Consider the following 21,666-nt stretch of genomic DNA (forward strand, 5'->3'; position numbering starts at 1 on the left):
TTTGGATAAAATAAAAGTCGGTGGCGACTCATGCTTAACCGCGACATTTCGATCATTAAAAAGTCAGTTCACCGTATTACATCATGACTACATCTGTAGGAACTTTGATCAATTTTCTGCAAACTTATATGTCGAACCAAATTTTCTATATTAAGAACTGTCAAACTATTCGCCAACCTAGCTTCAACTTACTCCAACATTTAATCTATTCAACTTTTTGCATAATCATCAAATACGTCAGAAATACCAAACTAACACCTAGGTCCATGTCCATTACTATCAGGACCCCTAACAAATTCAATGAAAACACTTGAGATTTGATCAAGATCATGTGCAACTAGGGCTGTTCATAAAACACTATGAACCGAACCGTACAGCCGAACTGAACCGTACTGAAGATAAAATATATGAACCGTTATGTTTGGTTAGTGAAACAAACCATATTGTACAAATAGTTCTAGAACCGAACCAAAATTGTAACTGAACTGAGCCAAAACTATAACCGAACCGAAATTGAAAATGAAAAATTCAAAAAAACAAGTTTTAATTTTTTTAAAAATAAAAATAGTTTAATGGTTCGGTTCTTTAATAACTATAAAGTGCAGAAAAAATAACTTAATGAAATTGACTTTGTATTGAATAAAAGAAAATGGTGTTTCGTACGTACATTTTCACTCAATGACTTTTTTCTCAATATGCTAGAAACTTTGAGTAATCATGAGTTTGTATACAACTAAACACATGAATCCTATTTTTAAAACTCATATTTTTACTAAATCAAAATAACTATCTTCAAACGGGTTTTTCTTCAGCCATCGACACGTTTCTTTCTGCACGCATCTTGTCTCTGACTTGTTTCCACGTGTCTTTCGCCATTGGATAAGGCCAACAAACAGTTATTTAGCTTGTTTTTAAATCTCCCAATTGACTCATCTTCAATTTCACTTAATAGTTCACTAAGTCTATTCTCATGACTACATCTGTAGGAACTTTGATCAATTTTCTGTAAACTTATATGTCGAACCAATATAGAACTGTCAAACTATTCACCAACCTAGCTTCAACTTACTCCAACATTTATTCTATTCAACTTTTTGTATAATCATCAAATACGTCGGAAATACCAAACTAACACCTAGGTCCATGTCCATTACTATCAGGACCCCTAACAAATTCAATGAAAACACTTGAGATTTGATCAAGATCATGTGCAACTAGGGCTGTTCATAAAACACTATGAACCGAACCGTACAGTCGAACTGAACCGTACTGAAGATAAAATATCTGAACCGTTATGTTTGGTTAGTGAAACAAACCATATTATACAAACAATTTTAGAACCGAACCAAAATTGTAACCGAATTGAGCCAAAACTATAACCGAACCGAAATTGAAAATGAAAAATAAAAAAAAAACAAGTTTTAATTTTTTTAAAAATAAAAATAGTTTAATGGTTCGGTTCTTTAATATACAGTTTGGTTTGGGGAAAATTAACTATTACAGTTCGGTACGGTTTAGAATTTTGAAACGGTATACTAAACCAATTATTATAGTTCGGTTCGATTCTGAGTAAACTGAAACAGTTCAATTCAGTTCGAGTCTATTTTTATTATAAATCAATTAGATTTAATTTGATTTTCACATTAAACCAAATCACAAACAGTCCTTTGTGCAACTATCAAAATGGTTTTTTTTAATTCCAATTCTCAACATCAACCTATAATTTTAATGTACCAATATTTTGTACCATCCATTCCAATAGTTATAACTGTATTTCGAAATTCTCCATATTTAAAAAAAAATCAATATATTGAAAAATCAAACCTTTCAACAAAAAAACTTATCAAAGCCTAGCTAATTTTTTTTTAAAACTATTGATAAGATTCAAAATGTCCTCTTGAAGAATCTCATCTTAAAAAAAAATGACTTAGACTTACTTTGACAAGTAGGTGAAATGTCAAACCTTCTTTCGTTTGGTAAATTAAAATACCCTCCGCGATAACGGGAGAAACTAATCTAATATTCAAAAGATTACTTCCTCACAACATATATTTTTCCATAAACACTAATTCAAAATCGAGTCCAACATCAAATAACTAATGTATTCGAGTCTCAACTCTCGACCACTTGTTTCAAACCATTACCATTTCAGATGACTAATCCTTTTAGATTCGCCAAGGAAACAAAACAATGACGCAGCTGCCAAAACCGCATACAAGTTTTAAATTGAGTTTTAACATTCCATAAATGTTTGTTTCGTCTGCAAAATCCATACATAGGGATCGAGTTAAACATTTTCTCATAAAAAGTGAGATAAAAAAAAAATAAAAACTTAAAAAATGTTAAAATTAAAACAGACACCGTCTTTAACTCAATTATGTTTTTTTTGATAAATAAATGATCTTAATTCTCAATTTAATAGTCGAATTTAATTTAAGATTCATTCATTTATCCAATTTTCGTTTTTTATTTTCATTTTCCTTTTTCAGATAGCTTCAAACCATGTCATCATCATCCTCTTAATCAGATAAATTCCAATTCAGTACAATTACCAAACTATCCTCGCGCCATTCTCTAGTGTTGCATTCATCGGCACCACCACCATCGCCGTCGCTACTATGGAGGGTGGAAACCGACCTGAAGCTGAGCGATGGCTTTACACAGCCAACAAGCTTCTAAGCGCGCGTGATCTACACGGCGCACGTTCCTTCGCAATACGTGCACGAGAGTCCGACCCGACTTTCGATGCCTCCGAGCTTCTCCTAGCTGTGATCGATGTTCTGTTAGCCGGAGAATCGCGGATCAATGATCACCACCGTGATTGGTACGGGATCCTTCAAATCATCCGCTACTCCACCAATATCGATCACATCGCTAACCAGTATCGCCGCCTCGCTCTCCTCCTTGACCCGAACCGGAACCCGTTCGCTTTCTCCGGTCATGCTTTCTCTCTCGTTCATGATGCTTGGTCCGTTCTCTCCAATACGGCTAAGAAGGCTATGTACGATAGCGAGCTGCGGTTGCTCACTACACCAACTGTTCCGCCTCAGCCGCAGATTCAGCCTCGACCTGCTCCACAACCGGTGCCACAGTATCAGCAGCCTCAGCACCCTCAACCAACGCCGAAGAAAAATCCTAGACCGAGAGACGGCGTGGGTGCTGGTGCAGGTGCGACTGAACCGATTCGACAGACACCGAATCGGAACCCTAGCGAGCCTGCTGAGTCGACTCGGCAGACTCGGACTGCGAGTGCTGCTGAAACGGAAGGTAACGTTAGCTTCTGGACTTTGTGTCCTTACTGTTACGTTTATTATGAGTATCCGAAGGGGTATGAAGAGTGTACCCTGCGGTGCCAGAGTTGTCGGAGGGGGTTTCATGCGGTGGTGATACGTTCACCGCCGTTGAATGAGATAGATGCTTCGTTTTGCACTTGGGGATTTTTTCCGTTAGGGTTTTCTGGTGATTCTAAAGATGTGAGTGGGACTTCTTCCAATTGGAACCCGGTTTCTCCTCTGTTTCCTTGCTCCTTGAAAGGAGGATCGACGAGTAGGAAAAAAAATTGGGCTTACTATGATGAAGCGGCAACTGCGGCCTTCATCGATATTTCTGATCCGAGTGATGATGATTCTGATGATGGGGATTGGAGGGGTGGTGCTGGTAAGAAACGAGGGTCGAAGAGTTCGAACGTTACCAGGAGAAAGATTAGGAAAGATTCCGGTAATGCTAGTGGGAGAGAAACTGTGGAGAGACCTAGGAGGAGTGCTACTGGTGCTGCAGCAGGGAATGTGACTGAGAAGAATGTCGGTGCTGTTGATGCTTCTGGTGCAAAGGCAGAAGCTAGTAAGAAAGCTGCGCCGGGTAGTTCCAAAAAGAATGTGGCTGTAAACATGGGGAAGTTGGATTTGAATGTTGAGTGCAGTAACGAGGCGGAAGAGCCTTCCCGTGGAGCCCGTGACCGTGAAGGGAATGCAACTGGCAATGCTGAGGATAATATTGAAGGAATTGGGTTTTTTGAGGGTCTTGATGAGTTCCTCAGTAGCTTACCCATTCTTAATGCGGTGGCAGATGATAAGGTTAAGGATCATTAGCCATTTTGCAATCTAGATCTTTTTTATTTTATTTTTTTAGACTATAGTTGGTATTACTTGTTGGTTGCAATTATCGCACAAATTGATGCTGAGCGAATTATTGCCATTGCTAGATTTTATAATAAGTTATGATAGCATTTGAGTACATTATAGTTTTTGAAGTAATTGAGGAGGATTACTTCATGTCATGTAGATTATGGTTGTATCATTGAGGAAGGATTTATAGATTGATGATTTTAGACAAGTCCACCACTCTCTCTTTCACTAATAGAGCAAGAATGAGTTTATTTTGGAGTTTTAATTGGTCATAAACTCCACACTGTTTGCATAACTAAACACACACTCACATGTATTGTCTGATCTGATGGTGTTCTAACCATGCTTGGTAGTAATTATTTTCTGCATAAAACTTTCACTATTGCTTGCCAGGTGTTTATTTTGGATATTTTGTTTGGTTCTGTCGATTACTTCTTGGGTGTTATATGAATTCGTTCTGTTGTAAATTTTGCTATGTTGAGGTTACTTCTTGTATGATATAGATTTTCAAGTCTGTTTGGTCAAGGCTTAAAAACATCTGCCATTGTTTTAAAATGCAATTCCTGGGTGCGGTGATATATGTCAGGTCTTTGGTGCCGCAAGTCAGTGTTTCAGCATTTTCAAACTGCTAGCAATTTATCAATCTGGCATTTGCTTGTGAGTTTAGCATGACTTTTGTATTTTGAACTTCTTGTGTCATGTTTTTGTATCATGCCTTTTCAAAGTGTGGGTACCCTCATCTGCTTGTGTTTCTGTTTCTAAAATTCTGAATTCTGATAAATCATTTCGGCTGTTGCTAATATGCAATTTATTTCAAGTTCTTTTCTTGATTGGAAGTGTAAATAAGATCAGAATTAGTTCAATATTCTATCAACATTATACAAGGTGTCATCTATATTAATACCTTTATCATGAACATGGATCATAGAAGGTGCTTAAAGAGTATTTGCAAGAATGACCTTTGTTCATAAGTGTGTTTTGTTGATTCGCTGGCATTCCTCAGTAGTTGGATGTGGTGGATAATGTCTATTCATAGATGATTTTCCCCTTCTCCCTGCCTTAGCTAAGTGGCAGTGTCAACTCATATATTGTATGTTCTATCTCTAAGTAACATACTAGGTCTTGACAGAGCATATATCTCTGAGACTCCTAAATAGATTGAAGAAATATAGGAGCCTAGAAGTTCCTTGTTTTTTTTTTTAAACCTAAAGAGAAGAAATAGCAAAGTGCGATGCCCCGTGAAAGATAGCTCCTTGTTACTTGTTGTCACATTTGAAAGAACTGTAGTTGGTGTAAGCACCAATTGAGAGAGATAATATAATTCCACCTTTACGTTGTGTTTGATTTTGTGGAGAGACAATATAATTCCACATTTACGTTGTGTTTGATTTTGTGGAAAGACAAGAAAAAGAAACGAAAATGAGTGGACAGATCCCTTTTCATTATTTGGTAACAATGCAAAAAGGAAAGGAATGAAAGTTTATAAAGGACCAAAATATATTTTCCGCGCCAGATTGAAGGGAAATAAGAATAGACCAAATTTTGCAAGAGAAGACAAAATTAACCATATGTAATTTTTTTTCAATATTTTAAAAAGTGACTCCGACAAGGTTAGGGGAGGCTAAGGAGTCAATGATTGAATTACAAGATCATGGTTGAATTGCTTGCTTTAATGACTCTAATAAAATGGAATAATCTCGTATAATCTGGTTTCGATAAAAGTATTGTATAAATATTAAATCGTGTTGAATTGAATAGCTCAATCTCTAAAAAAATCATAACCAAAAAAAAAATAAAAATTCAAAAGACTAAATAATTTATCATAATTTCACAATTTCTTTCTTCTATTAAAAAAAAGTCAAAGGACATATTAATAAATTTATACATTTTTTTTAAAGCTAAAACAAACAGACTCTTAATGGTCAAATTTTTAATAATCATTTTATCTAAAAGAAATAATTGGATATACATCCCTTTAGTCTTCAACCGTTCAAACACAAGTCGTACCACTTGTTTGTTAGAATGCTTGCCTTTCTTTATAAAAAGTAATTAATAACTTTGGTCTCTAAAATTGATTATACTTTAAGTTGGAATTTGTAACTTTTGAGTTTATAAGTGATTTTTATACTTGAATTTGTTGTTCAACTCACTTTTACATAAATGTATTGAAATATAAATTAGTATACATCTAACCTACTTTTAACTATAATCAATTTTATAAAATTAATTTACACATAGTCAATTCTTATTACGGCAACCAAACACGCACATAATTTTTAAATGGAAGATTACGGCAACCAAACACGCACATAATTTTTAAATGGAAGATGATGGATAGTTATTCACTAATTTATTTTTACTATATTTTTTATATTATTAATTTGTATCCAGACCTTTACTAAATTTAATCAAATCTTATCATTTAGAAATTAATGCTTGTACATTATTTATACATTCAGATATATTATTCAGATTTTACAAAAATGGTTTCTCTTCAGACAAAATTGATCATATGACATTATGCCGTTGTTTTATGCATACTATTGAGGGAAACACTATATTTTGTTTATCCTAGCCTATTTGTAATATTGATGTTTGTTCATTATTTGTAAAGTATCTTGCTGTGGATATTAAGAATTGTGGTAGATCACCTAATCTACCGTTCGAGCATGTTGAAATGATTTAATTTTCAGTATTCTGAATGTTTAGGAAGCCAACAAGTCTAATCACAAAATGAAATAGTCAAAGTGAAGCATAGGAAGTTCAACTAACTAAAGATTGGAAAAGCTCTTGATTTTCTCCAAACTACCCTCCATCAAATCTCTCTTTCTCTATATAAGACCATCAAACATCTCTTTGCTCCTCATCAAATCCCAAAACAACTTCTCTCAATACAAAATATACATTCATTAGCTCGTATAATTCATCAAGTTATCAATGGCCTCAACCAAATCCTTCATCGCAGCTTTACTTGTTGTTGTTACAATGTCAAGCATGTGCCTAGAAGCTCGCCATCTTTTGCAAACAACCACACAACCAAATTTGCCTAACATTCCAACTTTACCAAAACCAACAACATTGCCACCATTACCTTCGATTCCAACATTGCCTCAAGCAAGTCTTCCACCATTGCCTACTAACATTCCATCTCTTCCTAAGCTTACTATGCCACCACTTCCAAGCTTTCCTACAAATATTCCAACTATTCCATCTCTCAACATTCCACCATTGCCAGCAGTAACTTCACTTCCCAATATCCCCACCTCAATCCCAACCACTTTCCCTTCCATTCCATCTCTTTCCCCACCACCTTCTTCAACCTCTAGCCCTTAAATACATCTTTACAAGTTGCATTATGTGTTGATCAGCTGAATGCATGCAATAGACATTGCATCATTTCTTTATTGTGTGTGATTAAATTGTTTGAGGTTGTAATGGTATTGCTATATTTATTGGACTGTATGGTGTAAGAAAGTCTTTGTATATTTTCTTTCTTTCTACTTACCAGTGCGTCACTATTGTTTGTATTTTTATATTTATAATATTGATGTTCAATTTTACGTTTAGATACAAATACATTTGTTATGACCTCTATCTTCTTTTCACATCGCGGGGAAGAAACTCAAAATTATCAAACTGAAGTATAATTGCGCCAAGGCCATAAAATTGACAAACCTTATTGTGACTCAGTTGAATGACTTCACCTATATTCAGTTGCAAAGTCGCAAAGTATTCTTTACTTAGTCTTATTTGTAAGAGAATCTTGAGTCTGGAACCAACTCATATATGTCTCCAAATTCATTACTACTAGCATATCAACACTTTCATAACTATCCTCATATTCAGAAAACACAATGTAAACATAATCTACCTTGACCCTCTCAAGACAGTCTTTCTTTAAGTGATTGAGTTTATGATAAGTGAAGTATTTTAACCTTCACTTATCAAAACCTTGTCCCCTCTTGTTCCTACCTCTTTAAACACCAAAGACTTCACTACCATTTTCAACCTTAATATATTTCATCTTTGACGGCTTTTTGAACCTTATAGTTGATTAAGTCTCCTTCAAGCTGATAATGTCTTCTTGACCATTAAGAATTACTTTCTTGAAATACTTAAAGGATTTAGCACTAATACAAAAAGTACCTTTCGTAACGCCACCAAATTTTACTTCATCACGGCTAAAGGATTTACCGTGGTAGAATTTATCCAATTAGACGCTTTTATTTTATTTTCATTTTTAAGCCCACTTTTCACCACGGTTGGAAATTTCAACCGTGGTGAAGAGTGACACCATGTCATGAGTTAGAATCCTAGCACCGATAATTTTATTTTTTAAAATTTATTTTTAACCCACTTTTCATCACAGTTGGAAGTTCCAACCGTGGTAAAAAGTGGTGCATGGTCATGAGTTTGAATCTTGCTATTGTTGTTGTTTTACTGCTGTATTTTTTATATTTTATTAAAAGACATACAACAACAGTTATTTAATACAACTGTTTTTTATGTAGTGCGCTTATTGAGTTTCTTCACTGTCCTTAAACAAATCTTGAACGTACATTTAGTGATTATCAATGCTCAAGACACTACTATTAGTGATCTGCTGTATTTTTCATCACAGTTGGAAGTTCCAACCGTGGTAAAAAGTGGTGCATGGTCATGAGTTTGAATCTTGCTATTGTTGTTGTTTTACTGCTGTATTTTTTATATTTTATTAAAAGACATACAACAACAGTTATTTAATACAACTGTTTTTTATGTAGTGCGCTTATTGAGTTTCTTCACTGTCCTTAAACAAATCTTGAACGTACATTTAGTGATTATCAATGCTCAAGACACTACTATTAGTGATCTGCGTGAAACTTAAAACTTAGACGAACTTTCAACTTAGACGAACTTCATCTTCTATCTCCAAACGTCATCTTTCATTTATAACACTCTATTTCTCCACTAAACCAAACTCGAAAACATAATTTATTTCATTAACAAATTTCAAAACTCCATCATCTCTTCTCCAACTTGAATGAGACAAGGAAAGTATGAATTCAAGTTAGCAATGTTAGTTGTTGTTGTTGTTCTTTTTTTGTTATTGTTGTTCTTATTGTTTTTGTTGTTGTTGTTGTTCTTGTTGTTGCTCTTGTTTTTGTTCTTGTTGTTATTGTTGTTGTTGTTGTTGTTGTTTTTGTTCTTCTTCTTCTTCTTCTTCTTCTTCTTGGTGTTGTTATTGTTAATATTGTGGTTGTTGTTTTTGTTGTTCTACTGTTGCATTTTTTAATTTTTATTAAAAGACATATAATAATAGTTGTTTAATATAATCGTGGTTGTATGTAGCGCGCTATCTAGTTTACTACGACGGACAATAGACTGTGATGGTAAGTAATCCACTTACAACTACATCCTACCTAACAACGGTTGTTCAAACGTTATTATAGGTCTTTCGCGTTCGTTGTTATATGTGTTTTTCGTAGTAATGTAGGAAATGATCAAAACAAGAGTAGGGTATTGTTGTCATCATTAAACACCACCTCAATATTTAGAAAGTCAACAAAGATCTTATTGAGTTTTGTCAATCGCTCCATAATGGATTTTTCTATATCTTTTGTAAAAAGGCAGAGTTGATATTTTATACACAATCTGTGAGCTAAGGTATTTGTTATAGATAATAATTCAAGTTTGACTAACATCTCAACCACATCTTCTCCCTGGATTTCTTAGAAATTTATTTCTGAGGCACAAGATAATGACCCTCACTTCCTGATCCACCACATCAGTTTACCCTTTTTGTGTTTGGCATGCAGGCTTCAATACCTCACCTTTCAAAGATTCTGCATACTTTTGTTGAGTTACAATTTCTTGCATCTTCACTTTCCACAACTCGAAATTGTTTTCCCTAGAAAACTTTTGATGCCCCAATTAAAATCTTTGGTGCTCACTTCTAAACTTAATTCCTTTGTCCAATGGTGGACACATCTTTTTGTGAAATCTAATAATATAAGAAACACCAAGACCTTTGGTGTGAGGGACAAAGAAGATTTGAAACCAAAATAAATGCTCTCAAATTGATGAAAACACACATATTTGTTTATCTAGTTTTGATCAAGCTCATCTATTTAGAGAGAAGTTCTCCAATGTGTTATATGTCAAGATTTGTTATATTACAAAAGAATTACAAGAAAGTAGTCTTTCAAGTTTTCAATCTCCTATTTTATTTCGAAGGATTTCTCAATTTCTCCTATTCTCATTATATGAATCAATCACATAAATCCAATGTTTTCAAACGTGTTTCTCAATTCTTTTAAATATTTTCAAATGTCCTCAAATTCTTAGAACCGTAAATCCTGAGAGTTTCTGCCATTATCTCACTAAGTTTCCCTCACTCTGATTTCTCCACTTTTTCCACTTGAAACCCTGATGGACCATATTTCAAATCCCGATCCACGACCCAACGCATATTGAGACATATTTCCACACATTAAATGTGCATTATAGTTGACTTGTCATCTTCCTCAAAAACAAAAAAATATAACAAAGAATATGTAATTTTAGAAACCTTAAAGAGAGAAGCCTAGTGGCGGAGTTAGAACACTTTTATTGAGGGGGGGGGGGGGGGGGGGGGGGGGGTCATCTTCCTCAAAAACAAAAAAATATAACAAAGAATATGTAATTTTAGAAACCTTAAAGAGAGAAGTCTAGTGGCGGAGTTACAACACTTTTATTGAGGGGGGGGGGGGGGGGGGGCATGTTATATTGTTGAAATATATAATTATATTAAATTTTAAACATAACAAACTAAATTTTTTTGATAAAAAAAAGGTTTAAAAATATTATATATGATTTTTTTAAATAAATAAATGTTAAATCAGGTCACATACGTGAAAGTTTTTTTTTTTCTTGGAATGGTAGAGAATTTAGAATAAAATATATTGACCTTATAGATCGAGAGACTAGACCAACGCTTCAATACTTTGATTTGTACAGAATTCATCAACATAGCTGGATTAAAATAACCAAGTTGATTGGTCTTGTAATTTGCAATGCATTGGCCACAGTCATATGATATGAGAGCTAATGGTAAAATGTAATAGGTTGTAAACTGTAAGCTGTTTAGGATTACGTTCGAAAACATGGATGATACCAACTTAAATTACCAATTCTTATATGTTGCAACTACATTTCTTCTCAGTCACCAAATCCATAAAAAATAACATATTTAGGAACACTTTGGCTCTTTGAAAAATATTAAAAACAAAAAGAGTTGGCCATCATACTATTGAATATTAGGATTTATGAGTAGCCTACTAGTCCAACCACCAAATGCTTTAGTCAAAGTGGAACTTAGGAAGTTGAACTAACAAAAGATTGAAAAAGCTCTTAATGGTTCTAACAACTATACCCTATTCTCCAAATATCTTACTCTATATAAGATGATTAATTATCCTATACTTCTCATAAAATAACAAAGCAAGTTCTCTCACTACAAAAACACTCTTTAGCTCCTAAAATAATCAAGTTATCAATGGCCTCAACCAAATCCTTCATCACTGCTTTACTTGTTGTTGTGACAATGTCAAGCATGAGTCTAGAAGCTCGCCATCTTTTGCAAACAACCTCACAACAACCAAATTTGCCTAGCATTCCCACTTTACCAAAACCAACAACAACATTGCCACCTTTGCCTTCAATTCCAACATTGCCTCAAGCAAGTCTTCCACCATTGCCAGTGCCAACTACCATTCCATCTCTTCCTAAGCTTACTATGCCACCACTTCCTACCTTTCCTACAAATATTCCATCCCTTAACATTCCACCATTGCCATCAGTCACTTCACTTCCCAACATTCCAACCTCAATCCCAACCACTTTCCCCTCCATCCCATTTTTTCTCTCCACCACCTTCTTCAACATCTAGCCCTTAAACACTTCTTCATTTATTATCTTTACATGCAATATACATTGCATCATTTCCTTTTTGTGTGTTTAAATTGTACGAGGTTGAAATGTTATTGGTATATTTATTGTATTGTATGGTGCGAAAAAAATATGTATTTTTCTTTTTTTTTTCCTACTTACACCGGTGTGTCACTATTGTTTGTATTTTTATTTTTATATTATTGATTATTGATGTTGAATTACACATTTAATACAATTGTGATGACTTATTTCTTCTCTTGATTTGATTTATTAGTCTTATTATATTCTCATAGTTTTTATAAGGTGAACACTCCGGTACCCTTGAGTTTAGATGGGTACTGGTATCCTCAACCAATCAAATGTTATAATTTCATGCCATATCATTTATTTATTTTAATTTATTTTAAAATAAATTATTATTTAATAATAATTTAATAATAATGAGGAAGAAACAAGATGGTTGTTTCTTTATTTGAGTAAAGAAAGAGCTATGCTTAATCATTGGATCACCTCACACTTAAATAAAAAAAATAGTTTAAGTTAATCATTGTGATGACTTCCTTCTTCATCAATAGGGACATCCAAGTCCATTTCTACATCCCACACCCAAGTATCTTCAATCCATGATCCCATATTTATCACTTTAGAGGTTGGGAAAGGTGAGCCCGAAAAAAGATTTGGAAACTAATAGCTTAATGGTTCAAAACCTAACCATATGTGCTTCCAAAAAATCAATACTTCTGCCATTTCATAACTTACAATTTATGGAGTTGGAAAACCAATTTTGATTCTCCAAAAAGGACAATCCCACTAATCATTCATCCTCTAACGTCTTATTCCAATCACCATAAACATCTACATATTATTTCTTCACAAAACTCCATCATATGATCTTCTACAAATTGTATGGATCTAAGAAAGGTGACACAAAACATACAAAGACGGAATCACAAACTCATTTTTTGACTTCTTCATATGCATTTTGTGAAACATTTCCACACTTCATGTTATGAGTTATGTTGTTATTGTTGTTCCAACTATTTATTCTTAGGAGTTGCGTTTTTCTTATTGTTGTTGCTTTTGTTGAGTTATTTTATTGTTTTTGTTGAGGTAATAAAGAGAAAGTTCGAATTAAATTTAAAATCTAAAAACTTTTTGGTTTTTTTTTTTTCTGTTGAGGTTACAAAGAGTCTTTTCGTAGTTGTGTGTGCAGCCGAAAATTCATTTCAAGTAAAATAATCAAATGAAAAAGGTGTTTTGACAATCATCATGCATTCATATCATTTACTTTTGATATTTTTGATTTCCTAATTCCGAAGACAATTAATCTTTTAGATTAAGTTAAGATACTATATAACAATCTTGTGTCTTTTAGGACCGTGGTAGAAGATTAGTTTTATATTTTTTAGGAGATAATGTGCCTTTCAAAAATCTTATTCCATCTAACACATACTTATATCTAATGAGCATGCTAAAATGATATTAAAAAATCTAAGCAAATAGACTTCATACCATGTTTGATTTGGTTAGAATTAAAACAAAAGATAAAACAATTTAAATTACTTGATTTGACTTCCACCGGTCCTCTACATGTCAACTGACTCAATATTTCATTGAACAAATTGGATGAAATTAAATTAATTTAAACAAAATTTTAAGTAAATTAATTAAAATAAAATAATTTTTAATATCAATTTATTTTTTTAGGTCATTGTCAATTTCTTTTTGAGGCTACACAATATTTGTTCGGTTGCATTCGTTTTGTTAGATTAAAATGCACAATTTGATTAATGAATAGATAAAATAGTTTTGCATAAAAACTCAACTTTCATGATTAATAATGCATCGAAGGCAGTAATAAAAATCGCAAATCCTTTAATTAGCCAACAAATCTAACCACAAAATGCATTTTGCGAAGTGAAATATAGAAAGTTAAACTAATATATAAAACCATCAACCATCCCTTTCCTTCTCATCAAACCTCAAACCGTCTTCTCATCTCAATACAATCCATCAAGTTATCATCAACAATGGCTTTCTCCAAATCATTCATGATTGCTCTACTTGTTGTTGCAACAATGTCAAGCATGAACATCGAAGCCCGCCGTCTTCTTCACACAACCACATCAAAACCATCTATGCCAGAGGTAATTCCATCATTTCCTAAAGGAAGTCTTCCACCATTGTACACTTCCATTCCGTCTCTTCCAAAGCACACCATGCCATTTCCCAGCTTTCCTTTCACTAATCCAACAATTGACGTTCCACCAGTGTCAGCTCCAGCTCCTGCTCCAGTTTCCAATACTCCCATTCCCAAATCAAGCCTTTCCTTTTACAACTTCTTCCCATTTTTCTCACGAACTCCTTCAGCCACTAATCCATAAACAATTCTATAAGTTGTAATAAGATAAATTTAGTAGAAAAAAACTTGTTAAGTTGGTTAAAAACATATTTTTAGAACATGAGTTGGATATATTTGAGTCCCAACTCCACCACCTTCATTCTTTGATATTTTGACGCTTTGACAACAACAATGGTTGATGCAACTTGATGATTTGGGGTGGATGATTCTTAGATTGCGATTGACACCGCGAGAGATTTTAATTCTTCTCGTTTATTTCTTATGTATTTCCCATTTTTTGAGGTTTGTATGTAAGTTACTCTAATATTATGTATATGTACTAACAATGATATTATATTATATCTATTGCTCAAATAAATATCTATGGTTTCCTTATTAATGCTTTGTGCTTGAGGTTTGAGTTGTTATAGTCATATACAGTTTAAATCTTATTCTTGGATAATTATCTGTTAGATTCTTGATCTAGAGATAGATTTAGATCTAATATTCACAATGGGTATCAAAACTTAATGCTTTCGTGTTGTTAGAGTTGTGCGAGACATCGCCGACGAGAGTAATACGATTGTTCGCTCAACTATGCGTTAGACATAACCTTGTTGTGAGCGATACGTGATAATATTGACGAGTGATTTATATTGCGTACAATTGATCAGTAGGTTTAAGTATTTGACAGGTAGTTGAAATTCAATCCCAAGAGTTCTCTCATATCCAAAGAATGTATTTATTTTATGCTCATATGTTGTTTTGCACTTTACTTTTAAACCATTCAACCCAAGTTTAGAAATGTGGAAACTATTAAACGAAATTCTTTCCCTCGCACTGATCTTTGCGGAGGCGATAAAATTAGGAATACTTCCGATCATTTACTTGCCGCTTTACCGCTTCAACAACACCATTGATAAGTCCATAAATCCAAACACTGAGGTAGTTCTATTGGTAAAAATACTTAAGCATGATTTACTTAGCATTAGCTAACTTTGTGACAAAGGTAACAATGTAACATTTGATTCTTCTGGCTGCATGGTCATAAATCAAAGTCAAAAGAAACTCTATTTACTAGCTCAAGAAGTGAAAATACCTAGACAATGAATTTGAATAAAATTCCTTCAAATGATGTATGTCTCCCAAGTAACGAGGATGAATATTGGCTATGACATTTGAGAATGACACACATCCACATGGACCACTCAAACAAGTTGGTTCGCTAATATCACGTAGATGGCTTGCCAAATTTAGATTTTGAAAAAAAAACAAATAATGTGATGCATGCATAAAGGGAAGCAAGTAAGAGCCTATTTTAAATTTAAAAATATAGTTTTTACTTATCGTCTCTTACTACTGCCTCACGTGAACCTCTTTGGCTCATCTAGAAATGTAAGTTTAGGTTGAAACGTCCATGCTCTGGTTATATTCGATGATAACTCTCGATATACTTGAACAAAATTCTTATCTAAAAAAAGAGGCACGTTTGTTGCCTTTCAAAAAATGGTCTAAGTTATCCAAAAAGAAAAAGGAGTAAGGATCACAAATTTAAAAACTGATCATGGCGAAGAAATCTAAAATGAGGAATTAAAACAATTTTGCAAGGAGAATTGTATTTGGCATACCTTTTCCATTCCACAAACTCCCCAACAAAATTGGGGTAGCAGAGAGGAAAAACAGATCTCTAGTAGAGCTTGCAACGACGATGCTCAATAAGACCAATCTTCCTAAATACCTATGGGTTGATGTTGTAAATATTGATTGGTATGTTATGAATCATGTCTTGATATACAACCAATTCTAAAACAGACTCCCTATGAGCTATACAAAGGAAGAAAGCCAAATATCTCTCACCTACATGTCTTTGGATGCAAATGGTTTATCCATAATAACACGAAAGATAACCTTAGAAAATTCGATGCAATAAATGATGAAGTCATATTCATAGTATATTCCACTATGAGAAAAACATTTGGAGTCTATAACATAAAAACTAAAACAACCAAAGAATCAATTCATATTACCTTTGTTGAATCTAACCCCAAACATGTAGAATTAGAAATTATTGATTATGCATGTATCATGTGAAAGTCAAGTCTAGAGGATGATAAAGATCTAAACTAAGAGAAGAATGAAAATCAAGTCATAGAAGAAGAACTAGTTCTGGTTCCAACCCTAGACACTCCACAGGAAAATCGAGATCTCTCAAAAGAATAGAGACGAACAAACATTCATCCAATTCAAAATGTTATTGGAGATATACCCAAAGGAGTTAGCACTAGATGATCACTCAATAAGGTATGTGGTTTTGTAGCGTTTGTTTCACAAATTAAGTCAACGAGAATTGGAAAAGCTATAGTTGATGTACATAGGTCTCTTTCTATGCAAGAAGATTTAAATAAATTTGAACAAAGCAGCATTTGGGAACTTGTTCCCAAAGCTTCAACTAATCTAGTGATTGGAACCCGAAAGGTCTTTCGCAGCCATATGGATGAAGATGTCAACGTTTTAAGAAATAAATCCATACTAGTTGCAAAATGATACAACCAATAGCAAGGAATTGATTTCGATGAAAACTATGCTCTTGTAGCTAGATTATAAGTCATAAGGATGCTATTAGCATTCTCGTGCATCATGAATTTCAAATGGATGTATACGTACATTTCTATATGGTTACATTCAAGAGGAGGTATTTGTTGATTAACCTCCAAGTTTAACTAACCATACTGTGGACCGTCCTTTCGGGCCATACCCCTCCGTGGGTGGGATACGTGAACTGACTCTTTTTTGTCGATCGGACGCTTTCGCGTCACTTTTGAAAAAGTTTACAGAGTCGCCACCGACCTTTTATTTTATCCAATGAAGGAAAGGTTTATAAAAGAAACAGAAAAAAGACCTTTGAGAGATTCTGGGTAAGGGGGGTAGGTTATACAAAGGGAAGGTGTTAGCACCCTTTGTATCCATGGTTATCCATGGGCTCTTTAGTTTGCTTAGCTCATTTGCTTTACTTTTCAATTGATTCGGAATGCTTTACCTGTGTTTTTGAAATACCTTTGCAAATAGAATTTGTAATGATCCTTGTGCGGATATATACAAATGCTTGTTTATCTTTCGAAAGATGTTTTGAAAAGATCGTTAATTTTGTAATGATCCGTGTTTGGATGTATACAAAATATTGTCTTTTGGAAAATTCGTTTTAAAAAAAACAACAGTGTATGAGAGTTTTGTTTGTTTTGATTTTGAGCAAGCAAACTAGGAGGTCTACCCTGAGTTAGGAGGTCTTTATCCTTGTTCCCTTTAAAAATCTATCCATTCGTCGGATATAAACAAAAGGTTCGATTTTGTACTCGAAACAGTAGAAATGTAACTTTGATTTTGAAAAGAGTGAAAAGGGGTTACCCTAGGAGGTGCAAATGTGATTGTGATTGAATTCAGATATTTATCTTTGAAGTTAGTGATCTGACGGTTCAGTTTTATCTTTGACATACACGCAGTTTATATGGGTGCTGGAAATTAAAATGCGGAAATGTAAAGTGCAGAAAGTAAATCTACGCTATTACATCGATTGTGCGGGAAATGTAAACTAGCCTATTTACATGAATTTGACATCCTATACATTTATCTAGGAATCTTAAATTGCAAGAAATAAAAGGCATTTTTTTTGTATTTTTGTGATTTATTTTAAATATAATTAATGCATTATTAATTAATTTAAAATAAAGAAAAGATGGAAATATGATTAAACCTAGCAAATAAGTTTAAAAATATGTACAAAATGTTTGTTAATTGATTTTAGAACAAAACTAATTTTTTTGGAATTTTTGAAATTTGTTTTTGGATTTTTTAAGTTAATTAAAACATAATTATATAAATAATTACACAAATAATTAAAACTTAAAGAGAAAATTATCCTAAATATGTACAAAATTAGTTTATGATATATAAACAATATTTAACACAAAGAACAATTTTTTTTATGATTTTTTTGATTGGTTAGAATAATTAAAAAGTAAATATATAAATATAAACTAATTAATTATGTAAAATATTGGAATTATGAAGAAAAATAAAATATTTTTATTTCAGAAAATAATATATATTTTTAGAAGTCTAAAATATTTTTGTGGAATTTTTTGATTTTTTAAACTATTTTTAAATAATTTTGCAATAAAAATAAAATAAAAATAGAAAATATGAAAGGATACTGATCCTGTGTGGTAAGATTGAGGGTCCATGGTATAGGCTATGTGTTATGATCATTGGATGAGCTGGCTTGATTGATCATGTGGTTCAGATTTGGAGGCGCATGATATGAGTGTGGGGAGCATGTACTGAATTCAAGGAGAATTCAGATTCTCTGACTGGGACCCATGCTGGTTGACCAGCGAATGAGAAACGTGGAAAGGGCCACGCAGGCACGCTGAAAAGTCAAAGCTGGGGCTGACGAACCACGCTGGGACGCGTGGTCGTCTTCAACCTCCAGAAGTGTGGTTTTTGGACTCAAATAGCGGGGGTTTTTAACCTCCCTTATTTGAACGATAAAATATGCAGTTTTTGATAACTTCTGAACCTGCAAAAAACAAGCGTTAGCAATGAATGAAAGTGACCCAGATCCCTTAAAATCACCTCCTGAACACGATGGTGGTATTAGTTTTGCAATTTGAGGTCTGTAGCCATGGATTCGAAGAGATTCAAGTATGAACACTCATGAGCTCGTGTTAATGGTATGGGGTGATTCTCACGTGGGAACTCTCATGTTAAAGCCCAGATCACTCATATAGGACCTCATGAACATATTAAGATGGTTAGTTTACATGGAAATTGATTGCGTATAAGAAAACGAAAGTAAAGGGCATATGTACATGAAGAACTTTATGTGCACTATACGACTCTCATGGGACTATATTATGAGTTCAATCTTACTCTATGTTGTTTGAGAAGATGATTGGAAAGCTTTGTTTGTATTAATATTGATTGAAATATAGAATTGGAAAATTACAAAGTGTATGTATTTTTTGGAGAATTTTATGATAAAGATGGCTATGCTCTTGTTCTAATTCGTGTGTCCCCTTTGCTGAAGTATGATGCTTCTTTTATAGCCCAAAGTTGCTTGGAACTCAAGCTAAGAAGCTTTGTTGTCTTTGTTGAAAGTTTGATTTTTAAAATATTAAAAATCTTTGAATTGTTGACCAAGCTTGACTCCATTCAATGCTCTTGTCTTGCTCTTCAATTCTTGCAGAAAAAATGAAGATTCCTTGAAGTGAGTCATACTTGGAGGCCAAGCAACCATTATCCATGCATTTTCCTTTTAATTTTAATCTTAAAGTAAGATAAAATTATGCAAAAAATGGCCAATAAAGATGTGGGCTTTGTCTTGGTCGTGGGAGGCCCATAGTAACATGGCAAAGATGTTTGGACCATAAAAACTTGGCATCTTTTGGAAAAAAAACATTTTTGAGCAATGTTGATTTCATGCATTTTCCCAAAATTTAGCCAACTTCAACAAGGTGTAAATCCTTCAATTTTTGTCATATGAAGGAGATCTTGCACTTTTTGGAAACCTCAAAGAGTCCTCTAACCAATGTCTTTGGTCTCATGTCAAAATGATTTTTGGTTCTCCTTGTGTGTCCTTTTGAAAAAAGTGTCTTTTTGTTGACTTTGAAAATGACCTGTAATGTCTTTGGCCATATTTTTCAAATGGTGAATGCTATGACCATGGGATCAATTGCATTTGAAAGATAATTGAATTTCCTTCAAAATGAGCTTTGGTTGACATTTTTTGGATGAAGGATGAGAGAGTTATGATCAGTCAAAGTTGAGTTGACTTTTCAGGCAAAAACCCTAATTTTGAATCTTAGGGTTTTGTTGATTTTTGATCTTTCCTTGATGAATTGTGATCATCCAATGATCAAATGTTGAATCCTTTGACAAAATATGGACTTTGACAAAAAATTTCATTTTTGACTGTCAGTTGACTTTTTTGGTCAAACGGGTCGTCTGTTGACTGTTTGAGCTGCTGACGGTGCGTCTGAGTGAATTGAAGTTTGAAAATTTGTATGATGGTACTTTGAGATGTATGGATGTATATGAAATCCATTTGAGCTCTCAAAACTTGTTGCTCCTGTTAAAACAAGAAAAACCCTGATTAGGGACTGTCTGTATAGGAGGCAGTTAAGCGTACCTGATTTTTGTGCAGTGTTGAGTTTCTGCTAATCATGTGATATTCAGAAGACTTCTAACACAAAAATCTTGGAAATTTGAATTGTGAATGATTGATTTGATTGATTGTACAAATCACTGTGAATTGTACTGTCTGCAGTTTGTCTGTCAACCGACTGTTCGTGTACTGAAGCAGCAGTTAAAGTGAAAAATCAACCGTCAAAGTTAATTTTCTTTTTTTTTTGTTTGTTGTTATTTTTGTTTTTGTTTGGTGTGAAGCATGAAAATTTATTTACATGACTTGTTAGAAAACAGAAACATAATAAATAACTGATATTTACGGTATGCGGGCAAAATTACCGATAATAACCTGAAAATTATTTAATGCACAGAAATAGAAATATTTGACTGGCAGAAAATACACAAAATATTATCTTAGTAATTAAGCAATATTATGACAACTAGTACAACATTTAATACTGACAGTATAAATATTACATACTATATTGAAAAGTACGACGAATAAACGGTACGTTTAAGAAAATAAGAAACACGGCAAACTTTAAAAATGACGGTTGATGAACCATGCTATGATCAATAACATGTAGAGGATTGGGAATGCAACCATTGCAGGTCCACACTTCTCAGGACTGTGTAGGCAGAAGAAAGTCATGATCACCGTAGCAATGGTGATGACTGTAAGAAACAGTGTCTCTATCCATTTTGCCATTCTTGCTAGGAAAGAAGAAAGAAAATGGATGATGAAGTAGAAATTTGAAAGATGATTTAGAATTTGATGTGAGATTTGTGGGAAGAATGAGAGGTATTTATAGAATGGAAAAGATGATAGAGACGTTGGGGAATGATATGATTCCGTACAAATGGAAATTGAGTGGAAGTGAGATTTGAAAGAAAGTGTATGATATTGTTGGAAAAAGAGAGATGGAGAATAAAGTTGAGATTTGAATTTGAAAGAAGAGATTTGAAAAGATTTTGAAAATAATGGAATATAGTACAAAAGTTAGTGGGAAAACAAAAAAACAATTGTTACCAGTACAGTGTGAGTTTCCTGCTTTTGCGCCTGCAAAAAGATTTAACTCTGCATGAATCGTGTCAGTACTATTTATC

The 21,666-nt window shown here is 33.5% G+C and overlaps 3 protein-coding genes across 3 annotated transcripts; all 3 read left to right on the forward strand.

Annotated features, from left to right (window-relative positions):
- The first annotated feature begins 2,419 nt into the window (after window positions 1-2,419).
- Window positions 2,420-4,332, forward strand: LOC131634079 (uncharacterized). The gene has a single exon (XM_058904757.1). The coding sequence runs from the start codon at window positions 2,619-2,621 to the stop codon at window positions 4,086-4,088; it is 1,470 nt and encodes a 489-aa protein (XP_058760740.1). The 5' UTR covers window positions 2,420-2,618; the 3' UTR covers window positions 4,089-4,332.
- Window positions 4,333-6,982: 2,650 nt separating this feature from the next.
- LOC131634060 (protein PELPK1-like) lies at window positions 6,983-7,628 on the forward strand. The gene has a single exon (XM_058904741.1). It carries the CDS (start codon window positions 7,062-7,064, stop codon window positions 7,455-7,457), a length of 396 nt encoding a protein of 131 aa, XP_058760724.1. The 5' UTR covers window positions 6,983-7,061; the 3' UTR covers window positions 7,458-7,628.
- A 3,931-nt stretch (window positions 7,629-11,559) lies between these two features.
- On the forward strand, window positions 11,560-12,293 carry LOC131634061 (protein PELPK1-like). Its single transcript, XM_058904742.1, has one exon. The coding sequence runs from the start codon at window positions 11,641-11,643 to the stop codon at window positions 12,031-12,033; it is 393 nt and encodes a 130-aa protein (XP_058760725.1). The 5' UTR covers window positions 11,560-11,640; the 3' UTR covers window positions 12,034-12,293.
- Window positions 12,294-21,666: the final 9,373 nt, after the last annotated feature.

The sequence above is a fragment of the Vicia villosa genome, unplaced genomic scaffold, assembly GCF_029867415.1.
Source record: "Vicia villosa cultivar HV-30 ecotype Madison, WI unplaced genomic scaffold, Vvil1.0 ctg.001217F_1_1, whole genome shotgun sequence".
NCBI lineage: Eukaryota > Viridiplantae > Streptophyta > Magnoliopsida > Fabales > Fabaceae > Vicia > Vicia villosa.

Excerpts from the sequence above, each read along its gene's own strand:
- LOC131634061 (XM_058904742.1), top strand. The coding sequence starts at position 11,641 with ATGGCCTCAACCAAATCCTTCATCACTGCTTTACTTGTTGTTGTGACA.
- LOC131634060 (XM_058904741.1), top strand. The coding sequence starts at position 7,062 with ATGGCCTCAACCAAATCCTTCATCGCAGCTTTACTTGTTGTTGTTACA.
- LOC131634079 (XM_058904757.1), top strand. The coding sequence starts at position 2,619 with ATGGAGGGTGGAAACCGACCTGAAGCTGAGCGATGGCTTTACACAGCC.